This window comes from Pyxicephalus adspersus, chromosome 9 (genome assembly GCF_032062135.1).
Source record: "Pyxicephalus adspersus chromosome 9, UCB_Pads_2.0, whole genome shotgun sequence".
Lineage (NCBI taxonomy): Eukaryota > Metazoa > Chordata > Amphibia > Anura > Pyxicephalidae > Pyxicephalus > Pyxicephalus adspersus.
Genome location: NC_092866.1, coordinates 40526494 through 40540200, shown reverse-complemented (window position 1 = coordinate 40540200; position 13707 = coordinate 40526494). Strand labels below are relative to the sequence as shown.

Sequence of the window (13707 nt, the reverse complement as noted above, 5' to 3'; positions counted from 1 at the left end):
CAACAAAAATCTCATTCTTTTAGAGGGTGTTTTCCCTGATCAAATAAAGGGATGTATGTTGTGGTGAAATTATTTTGCAGAGGCAAGAGAAAAAACGGGTGCATTCTGCGTAAGACTCAACACATTGGGAAGTAGAAATAAAATTATTAGGTGTTAAAAGGCCCCACTTTTCTGTTTTGCTGCTTGTTTTGGCTACATGTTCGCATATGTGAAGACTTACTATGACCTAAAATGTGTTATACATACAACAGAATTTCAGGAAGCCTCCTCATCTTGTAGTAAACTATGCCCCTTATCATAGGAAAAGATAAAGTAATAAAACATGTTTTGGTAGCCTCTTCCAATGTTTTTACTAATGTGAAAAGATTCAGTATTTTCTCATATACCGTGTTTCCCCGAAAGTAAGACCTACCCCGAAAATAAGACCTAGCACTTTTCCCCCAACCTGCCCTAATATAAGACCTACCCTGAAAATAAGACCTAGTAGAAAAATAAAAAAAAAAAATAAAAAAATAAAAGCAAACATAAGTTAAAACAGTACTCACCGAGCGGGAGACAGCGGGCGTACACACAGCAGGCTAACACACAGCCGCACAAGCCGATGCTTTCCTTGTAGTTCCGGCTCCTGTCACAGGCGGAGTGATATTACATGCACTTCGCCTGTCAGAAGCTGAAGTGCATGTAACCAGGCTAGTTCTAGTGAGCCCTTAAAAATGTGTTAAAAAAAAAAATTAAAATAATATACTCACCTGATACGCGATCCTGCGTGTGTCTCTGGCTGCAGCGTGTCTCTCTTCTCTCCTCTGCCAGCATCGTGTTTTCTCCTGTCTGTAAAGCAAAGCGAAAGAAGCCGGCACAGCGCCACCTGCTGTTCCCTGTCCTAACTGCCGAACAGTGGAAAAAAAGCACAGAGTGATCAGAAGGGGAATTTGGGAATATGGTGTTTTTTTTCATTAAAAAAAGTATATAAGACCTACCCTGAAAATAAGACCTAGTGTGTTTTTGGAAGCCCAAAAAAATATAAGACAGTGTCTTATTTTCGGGGAAACACGGTAGGTAAATGTTTATACCTGGGCTATGAAGCGTGGATTATGGTGTAAGTTTTAAAACTTTTGGTGATTTTAAAACTATGAAGTTTACATAGGGAAGGTGAAGTAAATGTAATATTATATTTTAGGATAGGAACAGAACTTCCTGAAAAATGATTTCCGTATGGAATATATTGACAACCAATATAGAGATCATTTTACCAAGGACTACAGAGAAACACTTTTATATCAAATATTCTGTTTATTGAACTATACAAAATCTTCTGCATCATAGGAAGTCATTACAGGAATCTCTATTGTCCACTGCATGGTATAATATGTTAAATTACCACTCCTTATGTGAATAAAACATTAGAACATGGTCGCTGCTGTGGACAGCTATGACTGCTCCCTGCTTCTGCACAGCAGAAAGAGGTTATACCTGTAGGGATAGTAAAGTCAGTACTTTCACTTACAGAAAGCTCCTTATAACAAACTCTACTGGTTGATCAGTATGTTTTTGTTTTTTTTTTTCTTTTTCCTTTGTATAATGTTTTTTAACCAGTGAGGAACCTGGAGTAGTTGATCTTGTTGAAAGTACTTGTTCCCAGTAATAATTAAGTGGAATATAGCAGTCAGAAAACTGAGAATCACATCTGAAATTGACCATTCCTGCTATAAATGTTTCATATTCCAGCATTTGTAGTAAACATTAATAATTTGTAGACGGCAGTTCTACAGAAATAATCTTCCAACCTTCCATAGACCACTCATGCATTGTGGTCACACACTACTATGACTTGCCCTGTATAGTTGTTCAACTTAACAGTGAGTTGACATGTAAGCAATGAACTTTAGGTGAGGCCAACACTCACAAGAGCAGAGTTCTCAAGCTTGTAAAAACTCAGATCACACTGCCAACACGGTTGTCCAACATTTAAAAGGGTCAGCAGCACATTCCAAGCACTTTACGGAAATAGTTTCTAAACTCGGTGTTGAAGATTGTGTAGATAACAGGATTCAAGGCGCTGTTGACATATCCCAACCATGTGACCGTGCTGAAGAGAGGTTCAGGAATGTAACAAGTTTCGCACAGTGCACGTGTAATGTGCACCACAAAAAACGGTGTCCAGCAGAAAAGAAAAGCACCTAGAAAAAAACAGAGAAAAATTCCATAAGTATGATGATGTGGATATTATTTAAAATATAAGTAATGTCCAAAATGAAACTAACATGTGGATATGGAAATCTTTGGTTGAAAGCAAAAAATGTGTAATACATATGTGGCCCAAAATTGCCATTTGTTCCTGGTAATCCACATCTGTGACGACTATTTCTACACAGGTGTTATTCTGTTACACTTGTTCAAGTAGCATGAGAATGTGATAACTGCACAGTTATTATTGGTATGCAAGTTATCTTCAAATCTGTTAAAATGTGAGTACAGCATAACATTAGGCATCGGTAGGCTCAAAATGTCAGATCTTTGTTTATAGTTTACTAGAAAAAAAATACTTTAAGACAATGGCCCTGATTTATTAAAGCTCTCAAGGCTAGAGAGAATACACTTTCACCAGTGAAGCTAGGTGATCCAACAAACCAGGGATCCAATCCCACAATTGAATCTGCCATTGTTTTGTTTGACTGATTTTATATATTCGTATAGAGTAGGGAAAGTGAAATTATATTGACATTTTTAAAGAAAAGGAATATTTGAGAACCTCTGTCTGTTTGTCAGTTTTATGCCTTTGGAAAGATGTATTTTCTTATGAACAAATGTCCTCATTGGAACATTTTCTCTTGATTTCTGTTCTAGTGACAACTTACACATTTCTCTTATTTTCAGTCATGGGGACACATATAGCAATTAAAACTTGTGAGTTGTTCTATAGTTTTTCAGAGATATACCACAAAATGAGGACAACTCCCTCCAGAAACAGATTTTCCTATTGCAAGATCCCACATAAACAGAATCATAAACAGTTTGGATTTTTCATACTTTGTGTCCTAGGTAAAATAGGGTAACTAACAGGGGGAGATAAAAATAAAAACAGAAGTTTGGCTTTATTTGTTTTTAAACTTGACATTAAAAATAAAAATTTGCTAAAATATGTGCAAATCAAATATTCTAAAGGGGTTTAGTCCAGCCCAGGCCTTACCTATTAGTAGGCCACAATCCGGCCACAAACTACTTTAAAACATTCATTTTTTTCTCAATTACCATGATGCAATACAGACAAAAATTGAAATTTGAAGGTATTCATTGGTCCAGAAGTACCAACCGTTGCAGGTTTTTATTACAGTTTGGGGTCTTTTTATAAATCAGCAAATCTGATATTTACTGAAACATTCCCTAGTGGAGAATCAGTTACTGTCATTGAAACACATGCACCTGGAAGATTCTCCACCATGGAATGTTTCAATAAATATCTGATTCACTGCCTAAATAGTAGACCCCTTTGTGATTTTTATACACATTGCTACATACAGTGATTAACAAATAAAAAATAAAATATATACATAAAAAGATAAGAGAAGACTGGTCTTTGGCGAAAATTAAATTATATTGGAAACAAAGCAAACAGATTAGGTATATCAATACATCTAAAATATACATATAATTGATAGAGGGGTCAGTCCCATTACCATCATGGGATATATGATTGTTACTATACAAGGCTTTCCATACATATGTCAAAGAAAAAAGAGTTAAAAATGTAGTGGACCTGCACCTACCCACTACATCTGGCCTGAGGGACTTTGCCAGTAGCAAAGAGGAAATACCCCTAAAAGTATCAAGGATATTTTTTGGCCCCTCAATCAGGCATTCAGGTCTATTTGGATTTCCCTATCACCTAGGAAATTTATCTTCATTATTGATAAACAGTCTTAACAAAACCCTGAAGAAGCTAGTTGGTGAAATGCGTCGGGATAAGAGGCACTACATTTTCTCTTTTTTCAGTTTGCAATAGAGTTGGAAATCCTTGTATAGTAACTGCTTGACTCTAATGATGTTTTTAGTTGTAAGACTGGTATTCCAGCCGCCACTGTAGGGGGGGGGGGGCATTCTTTGCAATGGCCACCAGTTTAAGAAACTTATTTTCTATGAACCCCCAAATAAATTGGTTTCAACAAGGGTTCCCCAGGACCTAAAAATTATTTTACGGGTTCCCCTGGGATAATTGGGTTGAGCGAGGCTTTAGTATATTTCCTAACTTTATGAGATGGAAGTGATGGGCGCTTCTTAGTGAAAGGATACTCAGCTGGTGGTATACTTGGGCCATACCACTGGTCATGCTGCCATCATTTAGGGCCCATTTATACTGTTTCGTGCATGTTGCAACAATGTGTGTTACATGGGGTGAGCATGTGCTAATTTCTTCTGAGACTCTAATAGACATGTAGCCTGACCCACAGACTGCAACAATGAATGCAATAGAATACAGGTGTGTTGCTTTGCAGTGCATTGGGTAATTTTTTTCTTTTTTTTTTTTTATTTGGGTCCAAAAGAAAAGCAGTATATAAAGAATAATACCAATGCGGTCAGTCATAGGTCCAGTATGTTATAAAGAAGCAGGACATTGTTGCTATATCTCAGTGTGTCTTCGGCAATGGTCACAGTCACATCATGTGACAAAATCCAAGCTGTGCGTCACGCATGTTAAGCAAACATTAGTGACAGTTATCTATTTTTTAAAAGAAGCTTTACTAAACTTGGATCCAGGGATTGAATGAAGCTCACAGTCACTAGTGATTTAGAAGCTCATTGATGTCAGAGGCCTTTACTAATCATGAACTGACGGCGGACAAAGCCTGCAAAGTGCAGTTGAACACAAGTGGGCTTATTTCACCTCTTTCAATCCCTATAATAGGTTTAGAAAACAGAACAGAAAAGGGATGTAAAGGAAGAATATGTGTACCCATATACTTATAATAAATAATTTATTGTGAGCATAAAAAATGAAGCACATAGCCATACAATGTTGATTGAAAAGCAATGGCAGCAGAATTGGCTGTATTCCTTTATCATCACTTTGTACATTTTGGTTCAGTTGGGTCTCCTTGTTCAATGTCAGTATTTAATCTTATAAATGCTCTTTTATATTGAAAGGACACAAATACTGACAGACACTACAGAATCTTGTGGAAGCTTTTGCAGAAGAGTGGAAGCTGTTATAGCTATTTGAATATTGTATTTGATTTAAAGGCTGTGTGAAAGTTAGCAATTTGATTTCTCCTTTCAAATACTTTAATGACCTCCTGCAATCCTTGATTAATCCATTGAAATTTTTTATTATCATTGCTTTGTAGAACCCAATGAACCCCAGGCATCTGCAATCTGTAGATTACCATAACCGGGTATTGTCTTCAATGCTAAGATATTTATATAGTAAATAATAAGTAACTATGTAAGTATATTGTACAGTTTTAAGAACATGGCTGTGCCAGACAGCTAGGGTTTCCAGCTAAGACCTACTCACAAGTTTTTATTTGTGATTTGATACAATGAACAGATCGGAAGTGAGTCTGAAAAATTTCAATTATTGATTGTAAGCATCTGACTTTAGGGTTTTTAAATGAATCTGGTGTTGCCTCTATGGTAGTGGGAGAAAAAATGTTTAAAGTTTCACCTAACCTTTAGGTTCCAAATTAGTCTTCCCCCTTAAAAGTACTCTTCAGATCAGACCTTCCTTTAAACTAACTTTAACATTCAGATTCAACACATGCTATTGTTCCTTCCTGACCCCTTCCTTCCACCTTTCCGCGCTTTCCCTCCAGAACCCCTTTACACCATAGACCACATTGACTAGAAACTGGAAGATCACTTTTCATGTACAGCTGGTTGGTGATCTGGTACCCACATTAAGTTCCAGTTCAGGGGCAATCTCATGGAAATCAGAACTGCATAGATATGTAGGTACTTGCCACTGTGTACATAATAGTATATGATGAAAAAGTGATTTGCTATGAACTGTCAGCTATATATATATATATATATATATATATACATATATATATGCTAAGTACTGGCACACCTAAATTCAAACATGAATTGCCTTTAGTAAATCAGGCCTGAAGAGTCAGCCAGCCTATAGAAACAATGCATTTACTGTGTGGCTGTTATCTTATTATCTTATCATAATCACTTTTAAAGTCCAGTTGAAGATGGTTTGTTCTATAAGGTCTGATTTTGTAAAAGGTTTTGGATGGATTCTTTTTATTCTTCAATATTCTCCTTTATCCTGGAAGCACACTGGAAATCATGTTACCTCCACTCCATGTAAAAATCCAGCAGTCCTATATGCCCCCTTAATCAGTAGGAATTATGTTGACTGGGGAACAGTAATTGTTACTGAATAGGTGACATGTGGGACCATTGGTGAAAGACCACCGGTCTCACACACAGCCCAGCAGTCCTGATCCCCTGCATGTTGCTGATGAATGGAAGATTGGCATGGGACTTGGGCACCTGATAGTGTTGTGTAAACAAAATAATAATAGTATGGGAAAATAGGTTAAAAAATGGATGTCCTATTTTCTTCATATGGCAACCATTAATAGAATTGTACGAGAAAGCAGTGTGAGCAATCATAATCTGCACATTCACAGCTTTCTGTACTGTCATGTTTTCCTCTAGATCATCCAAAATGTAATTATACTTGAGGTATAGTTACTAGGATAAAAACAGTGTTAAATGTGTTTAACAAGACATGTATTAGGTGACTATAGTGTAATATGAATGGCTGGAGTGCTGTACATTTTTATCTCTTTAATGACGAGAGTTCACTGGATGAAACAGATGATACCATGGACTTTTCAGACTAAATGTATCATTTTCAGTGAACCTAATTGCCATCAAGGGATAAAACCTATTACCGTAGTGGGTTTTACTATATTCAGCTTCAGATCCAGCTTTATATTATAAAAGTTATAAAAGTTGGGTAGGTTTTTTTTTTGTTTTTTTTTTTACAAATGGTGTGTAAGAATAAAGACTGAGGCCATCAACTGGAAAGTTTTATAGGTCAGTAGTGTTCAAACCTTTTATTTGTTACAGAGTATCTTTAACAATATCCTACACCAAAACACCTCCTAACACCTAGCCCTTCACTTCCTAAATATTTAACCTTAACTTTTTTCTGTTATTGTCACCTGCTGACCCTGCTTGGGACACGCCTGTCTTAGTGACAACACACTCACTCACTGTATGAGTACATATTTTTGGCATTAAACTATATATATATATATATATATATATATATATATATATATATATATATATATATATATATATATATATATGAACTTCATATTGTAGGGAAAAAAGGAGGTAAAATGTATGGATTATGAGTCCCAGTTTTGACTCACAGTCCATATGACCTCTTATACAATGTGAGTCTAACTAAAATGGTGAGCCTAACTCCAATAGGTGTAGAGGAATGTTTTACTGGGTCTACACACAAAAGTATACTAATTACATGGGTTGTTGTAACAATGGAAATAAAGAAATTATATATTCTTTTTATTTTTCTGGAACCATTGATTGATTTAACATACTGTTTGATTGATGTATATTTCCATATGGAGTTTGGAGTTGCTTTTGTGTTGACCATTTATATTTTTGGGGCATAATTTTCATAATGTGGTGATGTATGCATTTTTAGAAGAGCTGCACATACTGTATACCAGTGGATCCTAAACAGGGTTCCTTAAGCAATGAACACTTTCATCTCTTAGGTAAGTTACCACTGACACCAATGATCTATTTAGCTATCTGTAACATTTTCCCACTGGCCAGCAATGTAATAGGCATTCTTCCAATTGACCACTAAGCTAATGCTCTGTGAGTTGTGGATTTAGGAATTATAGCAGGGGGTCCCTAAATACCTGAAAGATATTTCAAGGGTTCCCCTATGTTAAAAAGTTTGAGAAAGGCTGCTGTACAATGAGTTATAAGTGAATGAACAGGGACCTCAATAGCAGGTTCAATGCCTATATGAGATGTCATGATTGGGTTTGGGTAAAATGTATAAAACAAAGTAAAAATGTATATTCATTGTCCTATGAACAGACAGGTGAAACCAAAATCTGCAAAGCTACAATAGGAATTAGTGATTATGGTGTGAAAATAAAAAACATATATATATCATAATAAAAAGACATGGAAACATTTTGCATCATGAATTTTAAACATTCATTAAGAGGCATGTTTGACCTGCAGTTGTCTTGCTGCAGTTTTAGCATTCATATAGACTTTTATGGGAATGCAAAAGCCAGTGGAAAAAGCCCCTATTATTTTTTAGTATTTGTCAGAATATGCATTCCAAAACAATTGTGAAGATAAATATTTTTATCCAATTTATAAATATTGGGCTCCTTCAGGCACAGTGGATTTCCTCTGATTAGTCCTAAGTATGTAAGGCCTATTAGGAAAATGTTTATGCTGACCTGTAATAATTATAAACAGGGCCGGACAAATCTGGGCACAAGGCCCATTATCTTGGCCCTGTGGTTTGTACTTTTCTGGGATGAGAAGAAGTAAGCAGACATCTGATGTGACATCTATTAACTAAAGCCAGGCATTGCTTGGCACTTACATTGGTGAAAACTGAATGTTAATAAGGGAAGTGCAAAGAAAAGACCATAGGGACAGCAATACTGGCTTAATCTTCATCTCCTTCCAAAACTACTTCGAAGACAACTTTTTATCACAAACAGAAATAAAAAATGGCTAAAAAATTTGCCTTTAACTCCTTTTTACCCAACCTAAAGGATGCAGGGATCTTGCTGCCTTCGGGGTAGAGGGTAGTTTGTATTTTGGTTCATAGGAGGGAGAAAAATTCTTTGGACTGTATTGGTAGTTAAATGGTTTACTTTATATCTTTCAAGATACCTCTGTGCTGCATGCTATTTATGTTATTGTTACCCTTTCTTTGATCTTTTGTAATGCAGATTGAAAAATCAAATGTGGGACAAGAAAAAAGTGTAGGGAACATACATGTAAACACATAGTTTTCTAAAGGGGTTGTAATTGCAGTGACCTCTAGCAGTTCCATGTAATGTGTTTCCAGTGACTGTCTACTGAATGGCATCTTCACTCTCATACATCTCATCTTACAGCATGTTAACAGCCTCTGATCATCACCTGTAGCACACCAGCAGCCTTTGACCATTTGTCAGTTATGTTTGTAGTCTCTAACTATCTCTTTTAACATAGCTGCATTCTTTAACCATCTCTTATAGTGGGCTTGATTTATTAAAGCTCTCCAAGACTGGGGAGGATACACTTTCATGAGTGCAGCTGGGTGACACAGCAAATCTGATATGGATGTGGTCCAGGACTGAAAACTTTTGCTAACAAATAGCAAATGACTTTTAGGAAATCTATTCCAGGGTTGAAAATGTATCCTCTGCAGTATTGGAGAGCTTTAATAAATCAGTGACGTGACGTCATGATGGCATAACCCCGCCCACACTCCCATCGCAGCTCAGAGCCTGTGATGGGGGAGTGGGTGGGTTGTGTGCAGGGACATAGCCCGCCCACCTCAACAAGCCGGGACGTGCTCAGTGGCTCTGGCCGGTTGGGACTGGCCAGAGCCGCGGAGCACCCACCAAAGGGCCAGAGAAACCACTGTATTGGGCCGTATATTAGCCCGTGGGCGGTAGTTTGCCCATGCCTGTCCTATAGCATACCTTTAGTCTTTGACCATCTTCTATAGAGAGCCTAATTTACTAAAGCTTTCCAAGACCAGAGAGATTGGGCCTGATTTATTAAAGCTCTCCAAGGCTGGGGAGGATACATCAGTGAAGCTGAGTGATCCAGAAAATCTGGAATGGATCTGGTCCAGGATTCAAAACATTTGCTAGCAATCCATTCCAGGTTTGTTGGATCACCCAGCTGCACTGATGAAAGTGTATTCTCTCCAGCCTTGGAGAGCTTTAATAAATCAGGCTCATTAGACTATCATGGACGTGGCACAAGTCATATCTTCTGATGGATTTTATTGGAAAAAGTATTGTTAATAACAGCAGATGGCTGTGAGTGTGCAGTACCCCCTAGGACATGACCTGGACAACAAAAATTTGGAAGAACCGGGACAGATAAGTGTGTTAACTGCCAGTGAGGGCATCAGATCCCATGAAAAGCTTTTCCAGCTAAGAAGGGCAAATATAGTATTTTGATATGGGTCATTAGAATACATGAAAATGAGCTATGCTGCATTTAAATGCAAAAAGAAGAAGCCCTTATTGTGTTCCTTTTCTGAAACTACATATAGGGACCGATTTATTAAAGTTCTCCAAGACTGGAGAGGATAGACTATCATAGGGGAACCTGGAATAACTAGCAAACCTGGAAAGTATTGTTCAGGACTGAAACCATTTCCCAATTAGTAGAAAATAATTTTGCACAAAGCCATTCCAGGTTTTCTGGTTGTCCCATGATAGTCTATCTTCTCTCTTGGGGAGTACACTAGATGCTATCTAGTATACAAGTTCATAAACCAGAGAATCAGCCAGAAATGACAGTCAATTTTGGTGCTCAACAGACTGAGGAGCAGAAACAAGTAAACGTGCAACAAGAATGATGTGCAGCAGGGAAAAAAGTTAATAGCAAGGAGAGTTAGAGAATCTGTCATCTCTGGAGCTTATAACGCTGTTGTGAGGATTATCGATTAAAGATAAAACAGAAATGCAAATACAAAAAGGGAGGCATTTTGTCATAGTTCTGATCTACAGCAGGACAAAATCTAATAGGAGATGAATTAAGCAACTCTGGGAAAGTTAAGTTTGTTAAATACATTTTAGTAAAATTAGATTCTAAGTTCAAATATTGCTAATAATAACTGTGATCATCTTTAAAATCCTATTGAACTTTCAGTTTGAACCAAAACAAAGTCGTCAGCAGCTGCAAAGGAGGACTTTTTTTCTTTTTGGAAGAGTGGTGATCTCTCTGCAGATGCATTGCTAGGTCAGAGCTCTCCAAGGAACTCCTAGGGAGAAAAAGCTTTGCAGATTTCAGAACTTTTGCTGTTACTCAGCAGATGACCTCTGGAGGGAGGCCACTGCTTCACTACAGAGAGCAATAGTCCAATTTCAACTGCAGCTGCTGCCAGAGGAAACATTTTCCTGTAGCTGCTTGAATAGGTATGTAGCAATTTAAATTAAAGGTTCAATTTACTCCCATTCCATTCTTATGTATCTTAAACATTTATATATATAAACTAGATAAAGCAACAGCAATTGGAGGAAGCAGAAAACTGAAAATGCAGCATAGAGTGTATCTATATGTGCTGCTTCTCAGAAGTTTATGATAGATCAAAACAGCAATGAATACTGTATGTAACCATAAAGTTTATTTCGCAGTATGTCTCAACCACTGGAAGTTGATAGGGGCTCCTTAAACAATTTGTGCTTCTCAGTTTAGTTTAAGTCCCCCCAATGATCCTTGGCTATCTATTAGGGTGACATTATTCTCAATGACCAGCAAAATAGGAGGCATTCTTCTTATTAACCATCACATTAATATACTTTGAGGTATGGATATAGTTATTATGGCAGGGAAACCCTAAAATCCAAAAGGTATTTCAAGGGAAAGATTGAGAAAGGCTGCCCTATCCTATAATAAAAACAATTCTCAGAAAGTTGAATTTAATTTTTAATCCGAAATACCAAACTTTGCTAACAAAGAAAGTCTTGTTTATCTCCGATAAAATGTCTGTTTTTATAGATAGTTACAAACTATTTCTAGGTATAAAATAGTGTGATACATATTGTAGAAAGCGTGTATTACATTATTATTCTTATTCCTTTGGAGCCTTAGTACTGATAAATTGGTACAAGTTTCTACATTGTGAGACGTTCTGATGTTTATTCAATTGTTACAAATTACTTTGTGTACTGCAATAAGGGGATTTGTTAGCAAAATACATTTTATTGCAAAGAAACCCTCAATCATAAATACAGTAGAACAATTTAAAGAAAAAAAACTTCAAGGGCATGTAAATATCTTAGCTCAACAAATGATTTTTCATTGAGAACAGACAGGTTTTTGCTTTTTCTGCCAAAGGTGAGGTCATATTAGAGGACTGTGCCTACACAAAATAAAATATCTGAGCCGATAAGTACATGATCTGAGTCTGGATTTCAGCCTTCCCTGCTAGGTGATTTGGCTTTTCTCTGTAAAGCTTTTGTTACATAGTAGATCTTGTCGGGGAAAGGTCTGTCCTGAATTATAAAATAAAGAAGATACTTTGGTTTGGCTGTTTAGCTGGTTGTGAGGAACACTTTGTTTTTAATAATAGAATATAGTAAGGCACTATTCACATCTATGGTGCCTGGTGTTCTGTGGTATTGAATGCACAGTAAATCCTAACTCAAATTTCAGTTCAAATCAGCAAAATAATGAGCATTAAACAAAGATTTTTACAATTTTAAGGTTGATTTTGTGCAAGAAAATGAACATACCTGCCTGATCACATTTTTTTTAATAATCACCTATTCTCGCTCCATCACTGGTGCCTCCATACTCATCTGCTTTTTTCCTAGTGTCAGATCTTCAGTAATCTTGATTGGCCAGGCCAGAATTACATAATTCCTACGCATGTGTGCAGGACTTCATTCAGTCTAACTCCAGGGGATGCCGGAATACCAAGCAGGGACATCCCCTGTCTCTTTTGCTATAAAAATCCTGCCTGCTTTCAACTTTGGAATGCACAACTTTAGTTCCACTTTAACTGTAAAACCTTTCACACCTTTGGATTTACTATACCTTTATGTGTATTTAGCTAAAGAAATTAAAATGAGCCATTGAGATTTAAGTTGCATCCTTACATACATTGTGTTAAAGCAGCTACATCAATTTCATTTCAGTTCTTTGTACTTTTTTTATTGTGTGTTTGATCATTTGTGTACTGTATATTTACATTTTTATTGTACTTTTTGCACTATCTTTTCCATTATGTGGGATTAAACAGGTCCGGGAGAGATGAATGGAGCATCCAAAGCTCTCATCAACCATTTAAAACCCACTGCGCTCTTCAAAAACCACCAAAAACCAACAATTTCACCTTCTCCCTTGATAAGAATACAGTTCATCCAAAGGGCTAAATGTAGCCAAAATTGCTTGTTGCATATTTCATTGCCTATGAATGAAATATGAAGCTGCTGTGAGACACCTAGAAGAATGATTCAAAAGCTGTCAGATCAGTGATGAGAGGCAGATACGGTACTGAGTACCATATGATTTCCTGGCACAGGATGTGTGTCAATTATATATCTACAGTATGGCTTGTGTTTTATGTTATTTTGTATACAAAACAGATGAAAGGACTTGCTGCTTTTCTTTTTTATATATCAGCTATGTTTTTGATTTTTTTAAATTTTAAATTAACATTTAGGAGTACGTACCATCATAATTTCAAATAAAAAGTCTCCAAATTTAGGTTGTGTGGCTGAAGCTCACAACTTATTTAATGGGTCAAAAAGTAGGACGCAGTAACTCCACCAATAAGAAATCCTCTTTTATTGCCCAAACTTTACTGTACTGACAGTTAATTGGTAGTTCATAAAACAGTACACAAAAAAAGAGTAAAATGCCACAACCTATTATACCATCTTCTGATATAGTCAAGCATGAACTGTAAAAGATGATCTCCGATTGGTTGCTGGGAGTTACTGCATA

General features: G+C 36.6%; 1 protein-coding gene across 1 annotated transcript in view; it reads right to left on the bottom strand.

Annotated features, from left to right (window-relative positions):
• Positions 1–1118: 1118 nt before the first annotated feature.
• The window catches only part of DRD4 (dopamine receptor D4), a 38423-nt gene continuing 25834 nt past the window's right edge, over positions 1119–13707 (bottom strand). The window contains exon 4 of the mRNA XM_072421664.1: positions 1119–2177. Coding sequence (XP_072277765.1) covers positions 1975–2177 — 203 coding nt within the window. The 3' untranslated portion in view covers positions 1119–1974. The remainder of the gene's footprint in view (positions 2178–13707) is intronic.